Source organism: Syngnathus leptorhynchus, chromosome 6 (assembly GCF_054491065.1).
Source record: "Syngnathus leptorhynchus isolate UIUO chromosome 6, UIUO_Slep, whole genome shotgun sequence".
Classification (NCBI taxonomy): Eukaryota; Metazoa; Chordata; class Actinopteri; order Syngnathiformes; family Syngnathidae; genus Syngnathus; species Syngnathus leptorhynchus.
Window position 1 is genome coordinate 9,901,807 of NC_141200.1, and position 23,315 is coordinate 9,925,121.

General features: G+C 39.7%; 3 protein-coding genes across 4 annotated transcripts; all 3 read right to left on the reverse strand.

Moving 5' to 3' along the window:
- Window positions 1-4,304: 4,304 nt before the first annotated feature.
- On the reverse strand, window positions 4,305-9,488 carry mapk12a (mitogen-activated protein kinase 12a). The gene is made up of 12 exons (XM_085913385.1): window positions 9,199-9,488; window positions 8,277-8,406; window positions 8,147-8,205; window positions 7,957-8,068; window positions 7,829-7,858; window positions 7,649-7,696; window positions 7,095-7,209; window positions 6,120-6,191; window positions 5,938-6,017; window positions 5,638-5,716; window positions 5,359-5,532; window positions 4,305-5,268 (listed from the first exon to the last, which is right to left on the reverse strand). Exons 1-12 carry the CDS (start codon window positions 9,315-9,317, stop codon window positions 5,201-5,203), a joined length of 1,086 nt encoding a protein of 361 aa, XP_085769511.1. The 5' UTR covers window positions 9,318-9,488; the 3' UTR covers window positions 4,305-5,200.
- Window positions 9,489-9,855: 367 nt separating this feature from the next.
- Window positions 9,856-15,955, reverse strand: selenoo1 (selenoprotein O1). The gene is made up of 9 exons (XM_085913381.1): window positions 15,221-15,955; window positions 14,430-14,633; window positions 14,171-14,348; window positions 12,958-13,088; window positions 12,600-12,877; window positions 12,320-12,488; window positions 11,354-11,539; window positions 10,975-11,131; window positions 9,856-10,791 (listed from the first exon to the last, which is right to left on the reverse strand). The coding sequence occupies exons 1-9, from the start codon at window positions 15,778-15,780 to the stop codon at window positions 10,567-10,569; spliced, it is 2,088 nt and encodes a 695-aa protein (XP_085769507.1). The 5' UTR covers window positions 15,781-15,955; the 3' UTR covers window positions 9,856-10,566.
- A 159-nt stretch (window positions 15,956-16,114) lies between these two features.
- On the reverse strand, window positions 16,115-22,643 carry trabd (TraB domain containing). Of its 2 annotated transcripts, none has more exons than XM_085913382.1 (10): window positions 22,542-22,643; window positions 22,033-22,102; window positions 21,747-21,813; window positions 20,526-20,692; window positions 20,253-20,393; window positions 20,055-20,165; window positions 19,823-19,962; window positions 19,209-19,381; window positions 18,693-18,789; window positions 16,115-18,444 (listed from the first exon to the last, which is right to left on the reverse strand). In XM_085913382.1, exons 2-10 carry the CDS (start codon window positions 22,054-22,056, stop codon window positions 18,273-18,275), a joined length of 1,092 nt encoding a protein of 363 aa, XP_085769508.1. In that variant the 5' UTR covers window positions 22,057-22,102; window positions 22,542-22,643; the 3' UTR covers window positions 16,115-18,272. The 2 variants fall into 2 exon arrangements, with proteins under 2 accessions (XP_085769508.1, XP_085769509.1); XM_085913383.1 differs by having other exon boundaries at window positions 22,033-22,073; window positions 22,542-22,618.
- Between the last annotated feature and the right edge of the window lie 672 nt (window positions 22,644-23,315).

Below are 23,315 nucleotides of genomic sequence, written 5' to 3' on the forward strand. Positions count from 1 at the left end.
TTGGAACGGATTCGATTTTTTTTCCATATTTTGTAATGGGAAAACATGATTCGGAATTCAAACGATTCACTTCTCGAACAGCCTTCTGGAACGGATTGTGGTCGAAAACCGAGGCTCCACTGTATTAGACCGTAAAATACTTTTTTTTGCTGGCCACGTGGTAGGACACGTTATAAATGTGCTTCACATACTGGCATCTCAGGAAAAAAGAGCCATTAAATGGAGAGAAAAAAAATCCCTAACACAGATGCTGACATTCCTCATCACCACCATCATCGCCACCCCCCTGGAAAAACAGCATGTTCTGTTCTTTGCCATACCACTGATACATGTGCAAATTTGCAAGCGCTTCCATAATGCAGCAAGGATGGCTTCTGTTTCGTCTCACTCTGGCAGTAAGACTCAACCACTCCGGGCTGGTGGGAATACGAAGATTTTCAGGGGCTTATATAACCAACTTCGCAGACGCCGACGTCAAGGAGTGTTATTTCGAAAAATAATTCACATTTTACCCGATTCAAAGAAAAGCACTCTGCTACTTCATTGGCACGTGAAATACAGAAAGGGAAGTATAGTGCGATCTGGCATTTGCTCGTACTGTAGATTGTTTTTGCAATGTGGGCAACATAGGCTGGTATATTGTAGCCTGATGTTTTGCAAGGTGAAGCCAGGGCCTGTTTTGTTTTCTTGTCTCGCCTGCTGTTGCACAATAAAAAGGTTTGCACCTCCCTCTGGATGGCATTTATAAGGGTATTAACTGTTCCCGGCAACATTGGCCTTGCCTAAAAGTGTCTGGCTTCCATGCAAGAAGAGAAACACCTCCTGATATACGGTGACTTTTCCCCTCGCAGCAAGGTTCAACCCATGATTCAACAGGAGCCCTTAATTGTCTCGTCTGGTTCATCCTCCCAATTGAAGGCCCAAATCCAAGAAGCTGTGACCTCAACAGTAAAATTATTTTCAAACAAAAACATTTCAAATATTAAAGTTGGCAAAGCATGGGTATTTGTTTCTAGCCCATTTTGAGGGTGCTCAAACACCCGTAAATTTATTCTTAGCAATTCTCAAAAAAAGGGGAAAAAAAAGGTATGGATTTATTTTCACCCTCTATCATATTCAGCCATACTATAAAATTATATAGGTGTATATTATTTGCTTGACATTTTTGACCAACCAAAATACAGCACCCCACTCAGCATTGCATCAATAATGGTTTGTTCCAGCCAATGTCACCTACCCGTGTCTCAGTCAGTATTGATTTCAAACTATCATTTCTATAGGCTACTCTGGAAAATGTCAAATAGTGTCACTAACTTTATCGTCGTAAGTGCAGTCACACCCTTCCAGCATATTCAGACCAACCGAGCAGAAGCTCATCCCTGTTTACCAAACACTTGACTGACATTTGTGCCTTTCTAATTTCTATTTCATCTACACACAATGTTCAACACAACATTCTGATGGAGCTCTGTTTTACTCTGGAAATCGGGTCCTTGTGCGCTCATGTTTGACTCAAAGTCGAGAGATCTCAGTTTGAAACTGATTTACTGGCAACCAGTTCAGGGCTGTAGCGAAGATAGGCCTCCATTTATTCATCGGATATATTCTACATTTCCCCATTGTCATCATTAATATTTTCTGACTGGCTCTGCAAATTCCCAGTGGCTCTTGTTTGGCATAGTTACCAAATATAGGTCATATAGTAAACATTATGTGGAAGGATTGTGAATTCTAAGTCAAAAATCTGATCATTACAGTCCATGGAAATGAAAATACCAATGGCATATGAAGAATCCAGATGAAAAGCAAAAACAAAACTGACAATTGAGTACAAAATCAGAATATTACTTCAAACGGGAGTTTTTATCATCGTGATGGTGCATGTATTGCTTCGCATGGACACTCTGAGACCTGATAAATATAAACTACCATACAGTAATTAGTGGAGCAGATGGCCTTCATCATTCCTGAGTGTCAGAGGGTCGTTCTTCAAAGATAAAAAGCTCTGCATGTCAACACATCACAGATGGACAATGTTGTCTTGGGAAAAGCACATCGTAATCAGCTGTATGAACGTTTCTCACTGCATCGTTTCAAGACATCGTCAAATATGGTTGGATGGCAATGAATGAGATCATGTCACCAGTTTGCCTGCTCTCCTTTTGGGCTCTGTGCATTGCTGTCCATTTCTTGCTTTCAACCCTCCAGTATTCTAAACAATTTAAACACCTCTTGTTACTGCTTAAAAGGACTAATTAAGAAAAGTATCTCTTGAAACCTGTTGAGCACTAGTGTTGCCGTGAGGTGGTTAAAAGAGGCATCCTCAACATTTATATTTATACAATAATTGTCAACTCACCAAAGCATCAGTGTAAATGCTCAGAGCATTCACACAACAATGCCCATTTCACATGCCCACTTATGTACAGCTAGCTCAACACTTTCCATACAGAGCAGCCAGAAGAAGTCACATGCAAAGTGACATCTGGAACCAACATACTGTACACAAACACTCTGTGGTGTCAAAACATAAATCAGTGTAAAGCCTTGACATAAACAAGGACAGAGAGTTATTCATGTATATCGAATGTAGCTTTACAGGAGTAGGAGTCCTTGATTCTGTTTATGTGATAGGCAGCCAGGACATTACAACCCGAATGATTTGCTGACTGAAAAGTGACATTGTTGATGCGCTGTCATTTTGATTTATTCTAATTCAAACGAATGAGCAAAGCGTAAAAACAATGCACTTATTCTGCCAGTCACTCTTCCCACTGAGACAAGAAGCTGTGTTGAAGCTCAGCCTCTGATTAACACCAAGGATGAAGCCTAACAGCAAAGATGTTGTTGATCCTCTTAGCAGGGTCATGCCTGCCTCCCCCAGAAACATAACGTGCAGTCAGATTCATCTTTACGCTGACCTGGGTCATATCAGTTGTTTGAGCATTGCTGCAATTCCACATCTACTCCCTGCTGAGGTCCGCGTATGGACGGTCCATGTGAGCTCTGCATCCAAATGTGAATGCCATACATATCCCCGCATGTGGATACGCATGTGAACTCCGAGAGGAAAAAATGCGACTTGACACGTTCTGAAAATAAACCGCAGGGTCATGACAGAAAGAGGGAGCTTGTCCATGTGCTGCTTGCTGCTGGTGCTGTGTGTTGGAAGGGAGGACTTGCACGGAATGTTTTTCTGTCTGCAGCGGGAACAGCAGAACTCCCTGACTTCTGAGTGAACTGTCAACTGTGTGTGTGATTGGGAAGACACAACAAGCAACAAAAAGACTGGCTTGAAGGAACTCAGTCCCAGGAAGGAAGCACCCCCTTGAGAATCATGGACCCGAAGGTCACGCAAAGAGAAGCGTGTTAAATTCAACACCAACCAGAGGAGAATGCAAGTGAAGCAAAAGGCAGAACCCAAAACAACAGAGCAGCATTTGGAAAGAATGTAGAAATCATTGTTATTCAGGTCATCAGTCACGTTAAATATGAAAACAAAGTTGTCACTTTTAAAGTTAGTAAGTACAAATCAACGAGCAGTGCAGTGATAGCACATTTTTAACTCATTTAGTCAGCTGATGCTTAAATGTGCTCATGGGAACTTTTCTTGGCAAAGGTACATCAAGTTCAGAATAGATGAATGATTACGACTAAAAAAAAGGCTTAAATTGCAACTGCTTTTGGGGTATTTAATAGAAAATAGAGTCAGATTTAGTGTGCAAAATGTATGCAGAGTGCACAAGCAAACTAAATGAAAATTGGGCAATTTGGATATGAAGTAGTCCATACTATTTCCTCTCAAAAACGTATTAACTGTTGAGACAATGTTTTAAAAATAAAATTAACATTCATAACTGTAACAAGTGTAAAATTAGCAATTAAATATTCAAAATAATGCATTTGGTGGTCACTATACTATTAAGGCATAATGGGCAATATTACCTCTTGTGTTCAGGAGGTCAGTGTTTGCATATAAAGACTAGATGAAGCACTGAGACTGCAATAAGTTAGATTTCCACTTTTCTCAAAGTGCTTACAGCTTCCATCAAGTGTTATGCAGTCATTTCCTCAGTGGGCATTTGCTCAACAACTCTCACAGCGCTCTCAGGCCCTTCCTTGTTTGTTGTTCAATGTTTCCATCTGTCTACTGGCTTGTTTTGATTGGGATCGAGGAATTTTATTCAGTTGGGAAATCTAGTCGTTGTTGTTTGTGCGCTCTCTATTAATTAATAGGGTTCATCACAAAATGCAATAGAAAATATCCATGTTCATGCTAATAAACAACAGAAGGGATGTAAAACAACTGTTGCATGGCTTTTATTAACAAAACCGCCCAGCCATTCATGTACACTGGCACGCTTTGCTTAGTTTTGCATTTTTGTCTTTCTGTGGCATTGCCAGCTACGAACAGTGTTTCAGTATGTTTGTTCTCCTATTGCTAAACTATAAGAGTCTGTGTTTGTGAAGAAAAAAAAAAAAATGCAAATTTGGCTGATATCATGCCTATGATCCTCTGAACGGCACTAAAATTAAATTGCATGACTAGTTTCACAAATGCATTTGCTAATATGTGTAAACAACATTTGGGTGAATTAATGAAAAGTGGGATGATACTGGCTGTCATTATTAAAGATGTCAGAATGAACCAGGTCACATACATGAAAAATGTGTCTGAATAAATTTTTCACAAACATATAATCCATTATAACAGCAAGAAACCACGTCATCAATAAGGAATGCAAGCTAATGCATAGGTTACATTAAACACCTAATACATCTTATCACAAAGAAAAAGAGACTCCCAACCAAATTCTTGACTGTGATCCAAGTTTAACTAATCTATCATCATGACTAAATTCAATTTTTTGCAGAGACACAAAACTATGCAGGCTGAAGTACTTTGTGCTGATTTAGTCTCATGCGTACCTCTACCAAAAGTCTATTTCTTGGCATTTGAGTTCAAAACAAAAGCACAACATGCAGTGATTTGATTGTTTTGGGTTAATTACGTACAAAGGCGTGAAATTGAGGCACAAGAGGAGCAGCACAACTTTAAGATGCTGGACCGACTTGAAACTGAATAAGGCAAACGATCACTGTAAAGTCAAAAGGAGAGCAGCAATACCCCTGATAAAATTATGAAACGATTACTTAATTGTTCAGGGGGGAAAAGAATGAAATGTGGGTACTTTATGTCTTATAGAGAGGTTTCCTTGGACACTGGCACAACAGGCTTAAAGGTTAAGATCTCTGTGAAGGTGTGACCTACAGAAAAACAGGAAGAAAAAAACAGTACAAGCAGAATAAAAATGTGTAATGGTACTGATTCATGTTTGATTTCCCCTTTTGCCTTACGTTTCCACTGTTCCAGGACTAGGTCTGTGTTGTCCAGTGAGTGGTCATACGGCTGAGCTTCCGTCTCCTCCTCTGGTTCCCGAAACTCGCTGAAATATGGCAGCAAGAGAGCGTCCGCCGCGGTTACCCTGCTTTCTGGATCCAGCAATAACATGCGCTCCAGCACAGACACAGCTGAAGAAATGAGGTGGGACAGGAAATCAATTTAGTGGACGAAAAAATAAACAAGTGAAAGGTGAGGAAAATACAGAATCTGATTCAAAAGTAAACATGTAATACCTTGAGGATTGGCTTTGGAGAAAACCTTTTGAAGGTCTTTCTTTTCGACTTTTTGAAGACCTTTGATGTAGCATTTGGCCTGAAAATAAAACGCTTAGATTTCAATTGAAAGAAAAGTCCAAATCGACATTCAGATGGGAAAATCTGAATATTCAGTTCGATTGTCAACAGAAGTAGACACCATGTGATTTCATGAATGAATCATGGTTGGGTTACTTGTAATGTGTTATAGAAAATACAAGTTGATTTTTATCATTCGTCAAGTTTGTATTTGTCTGCTGTTATCTTATTTAAACTCACATCATCTGATTGTAGTTTTGCTATAAATTCCTGAGATGGTGTTCCTGTGATCTTCATGATCTCAGTCAGCTGATCAAGGTCTGATAAACCTAGGGTTAAGGGAACAATTAAAAATGCGTACTACAAAAAGACAAAACTGGAACATCTTGTGGACAAAAGAAGAGGAACATTTTAAAGGATACGGTCATTCCCTTTAAAAAGAGGTTTCCCTATAAGCATCTCTGCCATGATGCAGCCTACTGACCAAATATCCACTGTGGAAGAAGCACAAGACAGGCCATTAATACAAACTTGAACGCTTTGCTTCAAATGGATCAACAAATTGGCATGTTGAGCGAGCGCCATCTCGTGGGCTATAAGTGACGGTACATGGGATTAAATCAGACAAATGCAGCTCGCATATTGCAGGGTCACAAAGCAGACTTTAACATTGTTCCTGAGTTAAATAAAGCCTTTTAAGGCCATCCGTGCATGTGTTAAAAGATTTTACAGCACAGTAATACTCAATTCTATACTAAACATACAAACAACAAAAACCTGAAAATTTAGCCCTGCAGAAATCATTTCTACTTTTAAAATGTGTTGACAAAATTTATTAAATATGTCATCATTATATCAGTAAAGGTAATTATTTTAACAAACATTGAGATGCAAACACATAAAATAATTTGAAAAATTCAGCCATTACCAATAGAATACTATTTTGTCTTTATTCTTAATATTGTTATTGGCATTTGCAGTCACTCATAATATTGACAGCAAAATCAACAATATGAATGTGTCAGGATCCTACTCAAGCTTAGGTTATGAATCTCACTGAATTGGGTCTCAGAACAGACAAAGTGTGCACACTTTTCCAAAGTGCAGTGAAATAGAAAAAAAAATTGCCGTTGTGTTAAATTAACCTCAACGTATAAACACAAAGAGTAGCTGCCTGATTGGGTTCACTTGCTAAATAATTTTCAGTGATCCACGTCACCAGCTACTGGACACATTCGAGCCTGGCACATTTCCTGATAAATCACAATTGGTAGTAGCAGCTTTGCATCGAGAAGCTGAGTGCAACAGTAGAACTCACACACACATGTATATTTAGAGTACATACAGCTAAAACATTTCATTAACCTGAGAGCACTTTACAAGAGATTATCTATTACCAGTCTGGCTGTAGTGCATCCAGCTCAAGATGACTTCTGGGGCTCGGTACCAGCGAGTCACCACATAGCCTGTCATCTCACTGTCAGCCTGACGTGCTAAACCAAAGTCCAAGATCTGACATGACAGGACAGGTGAATTCACAATGATGCCATCAAGAACACTGAAACACTCCTCAGTTAAGTCCCTTTACCAGTGCAACACTGCCATCTTTTTCACAATTTATAGATGATGATGGTTACTAAAAACATATTTACATGCAGTACATGCATCAAGGATTAACTTGGTAACTTATTCAACCAAATATGGCTCATTGCCTTTGAAGAGGGAGCAACAGCAATGTGTAAATACTCTTATTAATTTATACAAACATAGTTAAGACTGAGTGTCTTTATTGGTAATATTATAGTTTTTCCAGTTAAATGTAAAAGGGTTATGGAAACAAAATGTAATATTGGAACACATCATTACTTTTTTTTAATTATTATTACGTTACATGTTTTTGGGGTTATCAGGGGGGATGTGCGCGCGTGTGTGTGTGTGCGTGTGTGTGTACCTTGAGCTCACAGTCTTGGTTAATGGCAAGATTTCCTGGTTTAAGGTCCTGAAAAGTTCCCATGAGCGATGTACAAAGAAGTATAAAAAAACAAGAGAGAGGTGAGCTCACAAAAGACACCTTGTTATGTTGAGTAGATCACACACATAGTGAAAATCTGAAGAATGAAAGCAAACGTACCCTGTGGATGATACCAGCGGAATGAATGTACTGCAATAAAAGAGCGAATGTGAGATTTAATTAACAGAACAATGGGATCCACAGATTGTAAATGGCATATAACAATAGGTCTAATGAGAGTTCTCCACCTTGAGCCCTTTGAGGATCTGATACACCAAATATTGGATTTTTTCTTCAGACAGCCTCTGCAGCTTCATCACTTTACCCAGGTCCGTCCCCATGTATGGCATCACTAGATAACTAGCAGGTCAAGAATTAATGCAAGTGTGAGACGTAATGTGGTTAAAAAGGAATGTTCTGTATACAATTGGCACTTACAAATCATTAAATCTGTCCAAAGAGAGATCCGCAGTAAATACATCCAAGAGACCGATCACCTGCAGCAAACAGACCATACAGCCTAATTCAAATATTTGTACTAGTATGAACAAGAAATAGTTGATCTTACATTTTCATGTTTCATGTGTTTGAGGAGTCTCAACTCCCGGTAGGCTCGTTTGGCAAACAGGTCGGACTGAAAAGGTCGATACAGCTTCTTGATGGCCACTTTGGCTCTGGTTCTGACATCCACAGCTGAGCTGAAAGAGAGGAAAATAGTTACACAATATTAGCTTTTATTTTTAATAGAAAAATCTTATTCAAGCAAGTAACAATCTGTCATTCATCATTGCATTCCTCTCAGTCCACTGCCTGGTTTGAAGACATTCTTGACAGGCCACAACATGAGATGCACTTGAGACTCAAATATAAAATCATGTTAGTAAAAATGAGTAAATTAGTAATTTCTAAAAATATAAGAAATATTGTATATCTCAGTAAAGTTGTACAGTATTTGGTTACTGACCAAACATGCCATTCAAAATGTAATTTGTTGACGTGTTGCTGATATAGTGACTCTCAAGAAACCGCAAATGTAAGTACGGAACAAACTAACAAATCATTTTGGGCTGGTATCAAACAATAACACTAACAACATTTGGTTGTGTTATTCAAGTGTTATTGGTTGTTTATGAGGCAGCAGCTGAAGCAGGCCCCGCCCACCGAGTTTGTCTATCATTACAGTAGAATTAATGCACTCATCAAGACACGCATTGCTTCCGCAGCCTTTAAATTTGGAGATCACTTTTTTTTTTTAAATAATCACTATGCAAATTTACCGCCATGGTTTTCTTCATCATTCAAGTAGAAAGCGGAAATAAATTAAAAAAAACATCGCGTCCAAATGACGCTCTCCTTTGTTAAACAAGACACAATAAGGTTGCTCGGCTGTTTAACATCTGTTCCTCCACGGTATCACCTATCCACACACACGCAAAAATAAAATAAAAAATTAAATGCCTTTTTACATGGATTTGTCCAATTTCACTCACCATACCGTCCCGTATGCTCCTGTCCCCACCTGCTTCAGATCACGGTACCGATCCGGTACCTCCCATGAGGTTTTGTTAATTTCCTGCCGATAGTAGCCCGGTCTGACTCGTCGAGACATTCTTGGTGTGAGAAATTGAAGGAAATTAAAAATGGATTCTTTTTCTCTTTTGTAGTTCAGTCTCTTCGGGACCTATTCGTCCATTGTTCGAGCTCATGTGCGTCGACCATTGCGCCTGTGTTTGTGTGCGCGTGCGTCAGGAGCTGTTCAGGGTGCGCCCTCAGGTCGCGCAAAGCCACTCCCGATCTAGTTTGAACGTCTGCCATAAAAGGTGAGACACCTGGAATGTGTGTAACTAAGAGCAGAGAAAGGGGCGCGTTCAATTGGTACATCCAAATCACACTGCGCGAAAAGTAGCCCCGGGTCTCCAGAAATGAGATAATTCTCAGGTTGGCTGTCATTAAAGCTTTGCGCAAGCAATTGCGGAAATTTTAGGACTTGCTAGGACATGTCTTCACCACAACATGCGGGGAAAAATATCTTGCGTAAATTGCGCCGACGTGGCCATACGCCAAATAGTTGTTTATGTGGGTGAAAGGGGGATTCATTTTTAGCGTTGCTGTCTTTGTATGATTTGTGCTTCCTGGAACTAAAGGCATTTGAGATTAGTGAAGAACTTTATTAGGATTCCATGCATATCTAAGCACACAAGATAATGTGCCACTTGAGTTCCTCTTTTACGTCTATCGCAGTTGTACAACTTTGGACAATCTCAGAAAAATAATCCAAAGCAATTAAGTGGTAAGCATATTATGAGACTTAATGCATTCTATTTGGTATATTTTTAAGCATTACTTCCACAGTTTATCAGCCTCAGACAGGTCCTTGTAAGACTTTCCGTCTGAGTCGTCATTAACAGCCACCAGGCACCAAACAGACAGGGAACAAGATGGGTTTTTGTTTTATAATGTAGAGGATTACAAAAAAAAAAATCAATATACAGTAGAGCCTCGGTTTTCGAACGTCCCGGTTCTCGAACATCCTTCTGAAACGGATTGTGGTCGAAAACCAAGGCTCCACTGTAACTTTTTTAATGTGTGCAAAAGCACATCATAATTGTATTTGAATTGTCACAGTAGTAGTAATACATTTGTGGCACCAATCTCAACTTGTTCCCTGGCCGTCTTGTACTGCTGATGTTCTCTCTGGAATAATGAATCTCAGACGCACTTCCCTGATACCGGCCCACCACACAGTGATAGAGTTGTGCAAATATTAAAATGTGGAGGGGGGGGGGAAAAAAAGGAACTCAAACACTACCGCTTCCCTCATATCTTGGCAGGCCGGTTGATGAAGCTCAGGGAAGTTATTATGAAGATCATGTGACACAGATTGCCTGAGACCAAGCTGGAGGTTTGCTGTCATAAGGTACAGGATTTCGGACTGTCGAGGAAGATGCTACAACTTCCTGTTGCTCTTCGCCATCGTCTCTCTCCCCCTGTTGGGTGGCACCGCCTTGGCCCACCCAAGCAGGAACCTCCAGACCCGGCTGAGAGGAGAAAGGCTTCTCCAGAACTTTGAGGACTCTCCGAACCTGAAAAACAGTGTAACTTGCGTTTGTATTCCTCACCTGGCTGCAACACAAGCCTGGCACCACCTGAATTAAAATTCATTTATAATCTTGGTCTCGTCAGACCACAGGTCACAGTTCCAGTAACTCCTCATATCTTCATTAATAATAATCATCATCATGATCACAAGCATCAGTTGATCATACCTCTGAGAAGTCTCCACTCTCAGCAGCCTCTATTGCATTCTGGGCAATGTAGTTCCGGAGCACCACACGTGGGTTGGTGCTATCCATCACCCTTATCCTCTCCTCTTGCACAACCTGCACGTCACTGTTGCCCTCCAGTTCCTGAGCCAGACGCTTCCTGTCGTGGTGATACCGAAAGAGACGTCTAAGAACAGTAACGGAACACCCAACAGGCCATTTCCTGTTTTAACTGTCACTCCCTCCCCACTTTATCAGTGACACTCTGACATAAATATCTCTCATCCGGGCCTTGCGGTTTAACCACCTCAAGTTCGTTTTACAAGCAACTGTTGCTTTTTTACGAGTCCGATCAGTGTCCACTTCTCCACTGGCATCCCACCTATAGCGTGTGATCCAGCAGGTCCACTCCTCAGTCTGTTTGGTTTTGACTTCTTCTTCGTTGGTCTCCATCAGTTCCTTTAATTTGCTGAGTCGGTTGAGTTGCCTCGCTATTGTCATTCTGTCTGAAATCATCTGGAACAGCGCTGGGTTGCTCTGTGCCATGGAAAGTAGCATCGTCAACTCCCTGGTGAAGGCAGGCAGAACATACAAATAGCCAGTGCTTGGTACGTAGAATGAACACAGAATTGGAACATGACTTGGAGGCGCTTGTACTCTTCTGGGATGATTTTCCAAAAGATCCTGGATAAATGGGGCTCGTTTCATTTCAACTGCCTCTCATTCACTTCCTTGGTTTGACCTCTGTAGTGTGTTGCGAATTAATGAACATGCGTAAATGTGTGCCCGACCAGCTTGAGATTGGCTATCATAGAGAATGGGTGTGCGTGTGTGTATCACTTTTACAGCATCTATGGAGCATGTTCACATGCTCTACGCTGCGTAAACACAATCACTCCAGGAAATCTGATAACAAATTGAAATGTATTACATTACTGATAACGGTAAAACATTTCTTTGAAAATACAATCCAAATTACAATTAAGTTGCAATGTTGTATAAAACGTAATTGAAATCGAATGATATTCAAATCCTTTCCGACCAAAATTCGCTTCAGTGAACAAAATATTTAATTTTCAAATTGAGGCTTTTTTTCCTATTCTCTTATTTTGAATTTGAGGCCTGCAAAATGTGGTAAACGTGGCCCTGTACCAGCTTTTTCCGCAACAGAGTACAGGCATTAAATTTCAAAACAAATGAATATTTTGAGAAAAGAGAGAAAGAAAAAAAAAAAGGACATATTACACAAGGTCCCAACTTGACGGGAGGAGGAGTTTGTAGTTAAAGTGTGTCTTAAAAAAGACAGACACAACATCATCCAGTTAATGTTCAGGCTGCAGTATCTCACCGTGGGTCCATGGTGGGTTTATTGGCATCTTTGAGCTCCTGCAAAGAGGCACACTGCTCCACCAACAGTTTTACGGATTCTTTAACATGCTCTGCTTCTGTGTCACTTTCTCCCTCGGAGGGACAGGAAATCCGACTTAGACTGCGGAACGTATTGGTGAAGTCAGCCCCTGCACAATAACAGCCCACAAGTTAAAATGAGAAAATCTAAGTTCAGAAAAAAAAAAAAAAAAAAAAAAACAGCCAACTAAGAGCTGCACAATTAACCACTAAGGTCTTACCTGTATTGTGCATTGTTTGCAGCAGTTCTGTGATGAGGATCTCGTCCTCGGGTTCCTCTTTATTCAACAAACCCAGCTTCTTCCTCATATTATCGAGGTAGTATCTGTTATACAAATCCAAATATTCCTCCATAACAGCCTTTGCCCGGTCAGGTGGAAGCTCTGGATCGAGAGCCTCAGCAAACTTGACAAGGTTCCAGCGGCAAATAGCTGGCTGAGCCTGGTAAGAGTAGCGTCCAGAGTTGTCGGAAGCGTTGCAAATGAAGTCTGGATCAAACCTGGGGTGATTTAAACATGAAGAAGCATGAACATAAAGAAGGAGAAAATGCAAAGCTCCTATATTCCATATCAATCTCACCTATCCATGAAGCCATAGGGACCATAGTCCAGTGTGAGTCCCAGTATGCTCATGTTGTCTGTGTTCAGGACACCATGACAAAATCCTACACATTGCCACTGAGCCACCAGTCGAGCTGTTCGATGCATCACCTTCAAACAAGAAGTCATGAAAGGTGACATGGGAAGAAATGCTCTTTTTCTGACATTAACAAAAACTGTTCGCATCTTTATCGAAGACAGGCCATGTGATTTTGAAAAGCATATTTGATACAATATTCAAACATTCCTCTGTGGAAATATACGCAATTTGATTTGACTTTCACTTTTTACAGCTAATTTGCAATATAATTTGACTAACCACAGATTCATGCAGAGCATCCGAGGCTACATAAAGCTTGCCAAGTTCTCAACTTTGAAGCAGGATTGATAAAAAAATATTTTTAATATAGACTATTGAAAAATATATTTTAATTCATATAAATAAAAAATTTATATTACAATTAGTTTTAAAAAATTCAACAATTTAATAAACTCAAATGTCAACCTATGTACATGCTTTAAAAGCAAGTAGAGTAAACCACTACATTTGTAGTTTTCCATTTTATCAATTTGCATATTCAGAAATATAGCTCCAGAAATTGTACCTAGTAATCCTTTTGCTGGTTTTGTGCTAAAGTTTAAGTATGACTTTGGCACCATCTGCTGGTTATTGTTAAATTACCAAAGAGTCTTGCTTTCCTCGGCTAAAGAGGAGAGAACTCAGTGACTAAGCATATGCTGTCACTGTGTCATTTATTACACTACCTTTCAAGAGTTTGGGGTCACCCAGACAATTTTGTGTTTTTCATGAAAACTAACATGATTGCACAAGGGTTTTCTATTCATCCATTAGCCTTCTAACACAATTATCAAAAGCAATGGACCATTAGAAACACTGGAGGGATAGTTGCTGGAAATGGGCCTTTATACGCCCATGTCAATATTGCATTAAAAACCAGACGTTTGCAGCGAGAATAGTCATTTACCACATTAACAATGTATAGAGTGCAATCCTGATTGTTTAATGTTAGCCACATTGGAAAAATAATGATTGTATTTGAAAATAAGTGACCCCAAACTTTTGAATGGTAGTGTACATCTTAAGGAGATCGAAATTACCACATGTCTCAACCTTGCTAAGGTTGCTCATACATCAAAGTCACTAGTAGAAGGTGGGGAGAAAGTGATTAAACCTCTCTAAAGAAAGCCACGTTCCTCGCCACTCGATCTGAGTACTGCTGCTGGATCTCTGGGTAGAACATCTCAATGACATAGTCCAACATCTGTCCTCGGAGCTCATCGTATCCATAGCTGGGGCCCTGGCGACCTGAGAACTCATCTGCCTTCTTAAATATCTCAAAAGAACCAAACCTGTTCAGATAGCGGACAAGGGCAACAATCACATCCAGGAAACTCAGAAACATGATAAATTCAAGAGCATAAATCAGTCACCTTAAAAAGGTTGGTGCAATCCTGAGAACCACTGAGCATCTCTCATGTTTAGGGTGTCCGCTGTAGTAGATATCCCTTACGACTTTGCTGTCTGATGTGACAACAGAGCCTGCTCTTGTGGTGGGCACATGCAGGAAGTACATGGCCTCGCTACAGAGGAACTCTCGAATGCTAGAACGCAACACCTTACGGCCATCGGCTTGCCTATTGAGAGAGAGCAACACTCTATCAAGGAGCTGTTTGTTGCCAAATGTGTCACTTACATATTATTGTCAACACAAGACTCCAATGAACAGTGAGGTTAGATACGTCTGAATAAACTGTCAACATGGATTAAGAGGCTCACATTTATATTGACATTTTAGGCTTAAGTAATTGAGTAATTGTACTTGAATATTTATTAGTGTTTGTCGTTTGCTGTGCATCTTTCTAGGAAAAAACATATTTCACAGATTATGTTGTAATATGTGGGTCCGAGTCATTCCAGCATTGGAGGGCAATTAGGCATCGATTTATTTAAAAGAAAAATACTATTTTAAATGTTTTTTATATTTCAAGGAATCCTGGTAACAAGCCATTACATAAATTTGATTAGTCCGGCTCAACCTTCAATTTATGAGTTTTCTTTTGTTATTGTTTTTGGTTCTCCTGTTAGATAGATATAAGCCATGCTTTCTGCAACTCTCATGCACATATTTGGGTACCTCGTAGTATAAATCTTACTGAATAAACAGGGTTGCAAATCAATTCTTAAAATATATGGTACAAATGTAAAAACAACAAACACTTACCTGGAATAGGGGGTAAGTCCAGCACCTTTCACCTGAATCTCCCATCGGCCACTTGGATTTTCGTGTAACAGGTCAGGGTCTCGATTGGGTGGCACGCTTACCTCCCCCAGGTAGCAGGCTGCCCCGTCACCCAGCTGACCAGCGAAATTGCCGAACTGGTGGCCACAGTAGCAATGAGCAGCAGGCTCAGATCCAGGCATTACTTTAGAGCCGCTCAGATATTCTGGCGCAAGTGGGTCATCCATGATCTCGTCCCCGTTTAGCCCCAGGAGAGCCAAAGCTTCGTGAGACACCGCCACCAACCGGGGCTTGCTTAGTGGCTGAGGCATGACCCTAGAGAAGCACGCTCCCTTCACCTGTCGCACCCCCGGCTCCTCTGAGGGGTCCAGTGGAAGTTTCTTCAGGGCGACATTGTCAAAGGGGAGTCGCTCCAGTGGTGAACGACTCATGGCCAGACCCATTTCGTCCATCCCGACCGAGGTTAGGAATCGAAACAAGGACACACCTGGGTTAAAAAGACGGAATGTACCTGATCTCAGTCGATGTGCCACAAGAGCCATCAAACTAAGGTCACGCTCATTCGCTTGCTTCTTGGCTGGCGCAGTTAATCGAAACGTTACTTCATCCTGCTTTCATAATACGGAAGTTACAGCGGATGTTTGTATTCAGATGGTGTTACATTGTTATTCTTCCGACAAGACAAAGTAAAAATGATGGAACAAAATGTTTTACGGTACTTTTATCAGAAGTAGTTAACGTTATGATCGTGTGGATTAAAAGACGTTTTCTGTTAGAGAAAAATTATTATTGATGATTTTTTTATTTGCTTTTAACTGAACAAAAGCGAGAGAAACGTCAATCTTTGGGGGATGACGGTTAACTATAGCCGATGAGAGGAATTTTGACGTGTTTTTAATGAATGGACATGTCAAACAAAGATCTGACATTTTACTGCTTCATGTACATCAACATAACGTTGCAGTGTCGTCGATTTGATTATTATTATTATTTTGGCTATGATTCCAAAACATACGTCTACACAAGTGCATGATGTTGGTAGCTTTACGCTTTGGGGTTGTTTTTTTCAACTGGGCCATAATTCAAGCGGTGGGCAAACTAAATAGGGGACATGCAGGTTTGCATCTGTGAGACAATGAAATTATCTTAAGACCTTTAGTTTATTCGATATCAAGTTCAAATTATCCAATGGCAGCCCAAACAGATATGGCAGCCAGAGTTTGCAGTCTACTGAGAAGCGATTGTACAGTCCTGAAAGTTTTACACATTTAAAGACAATTACAAATGGAAGGGGATAAGCAGTCAGTACAAAGAGCTGGTGACATGAATTTAGGATTTAAAGATGACTTCCTGCACACAGAAAAATCAGTCATCAATAAACCTTAACCAGAGATTGAGGTCCAATTGACTGATGCTAGAATCTGGGCAAATTAAAGTCCTGTAGGTTAATAAGGATGAAATTGATTCACAGATTACCTACTGCACACAAAAAAATCAGTCATTGATTATCCTTAACCAGAGATTGAGGACCAATCTAATGATGCTAGAATCTGGGCAAATGAAAGTCCTGCAGGTTTGTAGTAAAGATGACATTGATGAATATTATTATTAATACATTACTCACCCTGAGAAACATAAGCCTTCACTGAATCTAGGTGCCATGGTATTAATTTGATTGAAATCAATTCATCATATATTGAAAGTCTAGGTTTAAAATAACTATTTACAAAATATGCCCATAGAATTTTAGAAATTTGCACTGATCATTTGAGGGTAATACAGTATGTTAAAATGCATATACACTTCCTGATGCATTGAGAGGCACTTTTTAGCAGAGGCAGGACTGTGAACATGGAAAACCTTTGTTACGCCAACTAAAGTCTACAAATACATCCCAAGTAAATATTAGAGTTGGTAAGAATTTAATCACAATCCACTGTAAAAGAAACAAAACAAAAAAAAACAAGTATGGTCATTAAATTATTATTTTTTTGGCATTAGCCTCAGCTGTTATTCCCATTCATCCATCAATTCAGTAGGCGGGTTACACCCTGAACTGGTAGCCATTGCATTTTTTGGTAGTATTTACAGCTAAGCCTTGATTCTACGCAGACTTTAGGGTTCCAGAATTTGGGAAGCACGTGAACCTCAAAAGCATGTTATTTAGAAAGTCTTGGAAAGGGAAAAAAATTCAAAGCCATGCATAAGAGTATATCAAGAAATTGCCGTAGGGAAATACTAAGATACAAGTGTTTGCATTTGGGGAAAAACATCATTGTTTTGGGTGAAAATTACTACATTATTATTAAAATGATAAGAAGTCTTTTTATGAAAATCTATTGGATGCCGGTGGGTTTGTTTCATTGTGCTAATGTACAACCTTTATGTTATTGCTGTAATCCCTTTAAGAGAGCTAACGGGAGTTTTGCACCGAGGAACAAGGAAGGAGAAAAGGAATAAACGACACGCAGTTGCGTCGTCAAAAGTAGAAACTGCCTCTTTTTGCACAGCAATTTCTACAATACGGTCCATTTAAAATGGGATAAAAAAAAAATTGGGATCGATGACCAAACAGCTTTAGACACAAAGTTGCATAGAATCGAAGCACGTAAAAATCGAGGCTTAGCTGTCTGATTGCCAACAGAAAAATAATGTAGAAAGAAAAGGAGTAAATCGTATGGAAGTATTGCCAGTGCGTTTGTCTTAAGATGATTCCTTATGGATAAAATGTTAACTCTCGAAAGGAATAAGCCTCGAAGCATTCCAAACACAGTATTAGTATTTTCATACCTTAGATAATAAAGCCTTTCCACAAAATGTCAAAACAATTGTGTAGATTTCTTTGGCGTAAGGCCATACAACGTCCGTTGGGGCTCCACAGTGAGTGAAATGTGGTGTCCCCCTGAGGTCCTTGTTGGCTGAGCAACACTTCCTTTTAGCCGCACCTCCTTTTAAGGCCATTGGTAAAAGATGCACTGTTTTCATGAATCACGTGTTGCATTAGTCAGTGATGGCTTTCAGCTGACCTGTGAGGTCAAGCAGGAGATGGTCGTAGATTGTGCACAACAGATCGGACAGCAGATGAAGACATCAGGGCTCGATGTAAACTTCTTCCAGCGCGGTAGCAGACATACCCCAGCATAGCCATCATGACACCTTTGACTACAGAGTGCAAAACCCAGCCGAACTGAGATGGGGGTGCAACACTGCAGAAGTGGAAGACAAATAAGGTCATTCACATTATAATTCTATTGGCAGGAAGAGCTGATTATTTTCCTTTTTATTTTCTGCCATGCGTCACGTAAAAACAAAAGCTCAAGAATTTTTGCCTGTCCACCTGGTGCCATCGAATTGGTATATTATTGGTATTATCTATATAAAAAATGCAGAAATGTAAAAAGAGAAAATACGGGACATCATTACCCACTATTAGTTAATGAAAAAATAAACATACCTCATAATTTCACTGATGTTGAGATGCTTATCCCAGTTTCTTTCAATGCCAGGCACGTGACCCATTCCGACAACTCCCACCACAACAGCAGGCACTTCTGCAAGAGTGTACAAGAGAACATGTTCTTGAACTCAAATGACATGAAATGATATAATTGAATAATAAGTTAATAATGCAATAAAGTACCACAGACAAAAATGGAAATCCCAGCTCTTCTAAATGCTGTAGTTTTGTTTCGTGGCAACAAGGACATGCAAAGGGGCAAGGAGTGCTCAGGCAACGTAACTGAGCTGTCTCCTGGTAATATATTAGCATAGCGAGCATTGAAGGTAAAAGAACCGAGAGAAGATAACATTTTATAGTAGTTTCAAGGAAAAGAGCTCTCAATTTGCTTACCACCCTGGCCAACTATGAAAGAAAATGTTTTGCACGCAACAATCATCCTCCAACGGTCTTTGCACGCCCCTGTGTAGAGACCACCAAACATGCATGCTAATTCCGCAATGCAACACCTACTCTGGGCATTAGGAGGAGCCTCCACACAGCGTGTAGCCTGGCGCAGTGTGTGCGTGAGGTAGATGTCTCTCTCAGCCACTATGGTCTGGTGAAGTGCAGGAAACTCTCCTATCATCTCTGACATGGTCTGTTCAAGCAGGTCCTTCTGTTTGCATTTCTCTACATCCTCTTTGCTGAAATGTGACACAAAGCACAGCATGACAAGCTCAGTGTGACATACTAATGGTAGTATTCTTGATCATGTACAATTTTGGGGTTCAGTGACGAAAAGAAAAGGGGAACTGTAGGGGAACAAATATGGCTTGATATAATCTATACAAGCTTTCAAAAACCTGTTTCATTAAATTCACACACACATTTAGACTGGATTTACCAACATCTACTATAACAGCTCAACAAGGGTTACCCGGTATAATAACATAATAACGTATCACTATGCAAAACTGAACTCAATTACTCTTGGAAAAATCTACCTTGAATTGTCTGCTAAAATAATTATTTCAAGATGAAGAAATACATAAATACTCAAAACAACACCAAAACCAACAAATAATGAATATTTCAACTCTATTATTTCTACATTAAAAAAAAAAAGGAAATAGTGTGTAAGGCACCTGATTGGGTCTGACAGAAAGCAAAGACCCCAAGCGAGACGGGCCTTCTGCCACAGGCTCAGAGCAGCAATGGCCCTTTTGAACGTCACAGGTATGGGCCTGTCTCCAAGATGAAACTTACAAAATGGCACATGTCCAGCCTGTGTAAAAAAATAAAATAAAAAAGGACGAGATGCATCAGGAGGGAGATCAAAATCAATAAAGTTTAGTGTGTGTGGAAAAAAAATGACACCTCTTTGAAGGCTTCCCTGAACTCGCCACCGGGAGCCATGCCGAGCTGCTCAGTGATGTGAGCGGAAACTTTGAGCAGGAGAATCTGCATCAGGCCAGACATCACGCCATTCTGACAAACACAGAAACAAATTCAATTGATATGTCTCCTTCATTTGACAGCGCATTTCACAAAAGCTGCTTTACCATGAAGTCTCACCTGTTTGATGGCCTGCTGGACTTTATCAAGGTTTATCTCTTTGGCTTCCCTCAGCAATGTATTCTCATCCATCTTCAGCATGGACACTCTGTACTGGCACAACTCTACCACAACCACATCTGGTTGCACAGCACGGATTGTCTGCGGCAGTGGAAGAATCAATACAGACAAACCAAGAGAAAAGAATTGAAATGTACACTAACAGAGGAAATTAACACAGGACGAAACAAAGAAATTGATGGCTCGCAAAGTCTCAAAGTAAAACAGGCTCACCGAAGTCACGTCTCTTTTGCTGCTGTCACTGAAGTGGGCAGTTCCCACCAAGTACAGAAGGCTGCCATCAGGGGAAGCAAGACGGGTTACTGTCTCTGGTAGCTCAGGTGATGACTGGCGACGCCGGGCTCGATATTGCCAAAGCAGTTCCATTGCTTCACTGTCGGCTGGAAAACAAAGATCACTGACAGTTATTAATGGTAGAAAGTAGGTTTTTATGTATTGTCATATTTTCAGTGAATTTATTTCCAGTCAACAAGACATTCCACTCTCCCACATGGGCCACATGCTACACTGAAAGAATTGAAGCCACAAAAGCAGGTACGAAAGGGGAAACATCCTAGCCATAAATGTATTTTCAGAGTTGTTACAGGTTGATTTGGTTGAAGAATAAATACTGTTTTGAGTCAGATCACGGGGATGCTGAAGTAACCTAAAAAAAAAAAGTGGAATTAGAGGTACCTCCACAGTTAACACCTTCAATGTCCTCCACCTAACATTTGCTAATAGAAACTATATACAAAAGTGTAACCTACTTACTTTGTTCAAGCTCAGCAGATGCAAGTGCATCTAAAACCTCTGGGTAAAAAAAAACCTAATCTTGGTTAAAAATTGGATCGACCCAGGAAGGTCAAAGAGCCGCGCAACTTCCCGCGTTGTTTTATACAAACATTGTTTTTTTTAAAAAAACACAGCAACAATGATATTATTATTATTTTGTTTTGCAAAACAATGCAAAAATGTTTTTTTTTAACCCAACTTCCTGGGTCAGTCCAAATTTTAACCAAAATTGCGTTGTTGTTGTTGTTTTTAACCCAGGAGTTTTTAAGGGTGTGACAAGACATATGTCCAGCAATCAACCTTTACATTTCTTGGTACGGATAGAATTGGGATTAAAACAGTCCTCAATGTCATGTTGTTCACATTATGAGACAGTACCTCACCTTGAAACTGGAATTGGCCACTGAGCATAGAGTGTCATTAGCATATAAATGGCTTTTACCTTTGTATTAGTAATTAAGTACTTCTGTACTTATCAAACACTATATACATGTGTGCAAGCTTGTCAAAATTTTAGCATTGGTGTAGATTCTGGTAGATTGCCAACATGGTGATTTTGTACTAGAGACAATAGCATGGTCAGTCTCTGGTCACAAAACAAAAAATACAAACCAGCAATCACTGATGACAACTTAGAGAGGTTAAAAAGTCAAATCTTACAAAGTCCTGGAGGGAGAATTGGTGGTCCCTCTTCTGAAGGATCCTCCGAAAGTCCAACAGACTCGTCCTGTGACAATTAAGTCAAGAGAGTTTAAACCTAGTAGATAGAACTCGAGTAGTGACAAGTCTTTCCAGTTTGACAACTTTTTTTTTTTTAATTGTCTTTTTTTCTTGTTTTAATAAAAACTCATTGGTGTAAGCACATTATTAGCATCAGTTTTACAGTTAACACATAAAGTGTAAATAGTGTTAGCTTGGCAAGAAACACCTAACAAAAAACACAAACCTCAGGATTGTTGTCTTCGTCCATACTTGAAGCTCTCAAAGCTGTCAGTGACAAGACAGCTAAATTATATCTATAACAAAATGTAAAACTTAATGAAGATATCAGTATCAGATAAGCCTGCCTGTTGACGTCGCTTAACTGTTGAACGACAGCAATGTTGACGTGTGCACACAGCTAACAGTCAACGATGGAATGATTTGACTCATTTTGAAAATCTTACGAAAAGGGGAACCTGCGATTTACTGGAATAATGACACACACGCCAACAATATTATCAGCTCAAAACCCGGTGGTAGCAAAACGAACAGTTGTACGCTAGCTAAACACTCAGCATTTTTTTTGTTTCAGTAGCAGAATGATGAAACTGACAGGCTAACACCAGATGGTATGCTAAAGTCTGAAGTGTTAAGTTATTCAAAGAAAACAGACAAGTAGTTACCAAAACATAAGTCATTTCCGATACAATAACTATTACTGCAAGACACATTAGACAAACAAAATGCACTTACTGAACAAATCAAGGATCTTGTCCACACTATCGTAGCAGTGTCTGCCTATGTTATCGGGTGCAATGCATTATGGGAAACGTAGTCTTTTTAAGGATCACCACCATGCGACGTTATTAGTCAGTCATTTTACTTTAATTGGTTTTCTTTCTAGCATTTGACAGTCACCAAAGTTATTACTTATCCACATTACCACTATCATTAACACCCGCCATGTTATCGATTCCGTACCACAGTCTTTATGTAGGCTAAATTGCACACATGGCAGCAGTGACTTTTGAACTTGGTACATTCGTGCAACAAGTCTTATTAATTAAAGTGCTTTTCAGTTCCTATCATGAGATTGATAAAATTGATTACTTATTTTCACAAAAGTATGAATGAGTTAAAAGCTGGCTTTATGTCTTCTCGATGTACTCTTGATCTTATGATAAACGTGTACAATATATGTTTGTTTTTTTTCTCGTACTTGGTGTAAAGTGCAATAATGTAGGCTTACTGGTACTTTGCTATACTACTACAAATTACAAGTGAAACTTCAATTATTCTCTACTTCTTGGTCTTGGTGATCTGATGATTGTTAGTGAAAAAGTATCCATTGAAGAAACACAGTGAAGTATGAAATGAAACACTGACCCACCCCCACTTCATATCATTCCTGCTAGAAGTAAGCAAACAATTGTCCCAGTGACCGAACTACGTTAATCTTTAAGTAATTCCTGTTTAACTACACCTACACACTCAGCTTGCATCAATAAATTTGCAAAGGTTCCTCTG

What these genes read in the sequence shown, in the direction of transcription:
- mapk12a (XM_085913385.1), bottom strand. Translation starts at nt 9,317, where the DNA reads ATGTCTCGACGAGTCAGACCGGGCTACTATCGGCAGGAAATTAACAAA. An exon ending in TTGGACAGATTTAATGATTT is followed by an intron (nt 8,069 to 8,146) that starts GTAAGTGCCAAT and finishes TTGACCTGCTAG; the next exon opens with TTATCTAGTGATGCCATACA. An exon ending in CTCCAAAGCCAATCCTCAAG is followed by an intron (nt 5,533 to 5,637) that starts GTATTACATGTT and finishes TCATTTCTTCAG; the next exon opens with CTGTGTCTGTGCTGGAGCGC.
- trabd (XM_085913382.1), bottom strand. Translation starts at nt 22,056, where the DNA reads ATGGACGAAGACAACAATCCTGAG. An exon ending in AATTCTCCCTCCAGGACTTT is followed by an intron (nt 20,693 to 21,746) that starts GTAAGATTTGAC and finishes TTTGTTTTCCAG; the next exon opens with CCGACAGTGAAGCAATGGAA. An exon ending in TCCAGCAGGCCATCAAACAG is followed by an intron (nt 20,166 to 20,252) that starts GTGAGACTTCAT and finishes TGTGTTTGTCAG; the next exon opens with AATGGCGTGATGTCTGGCCT.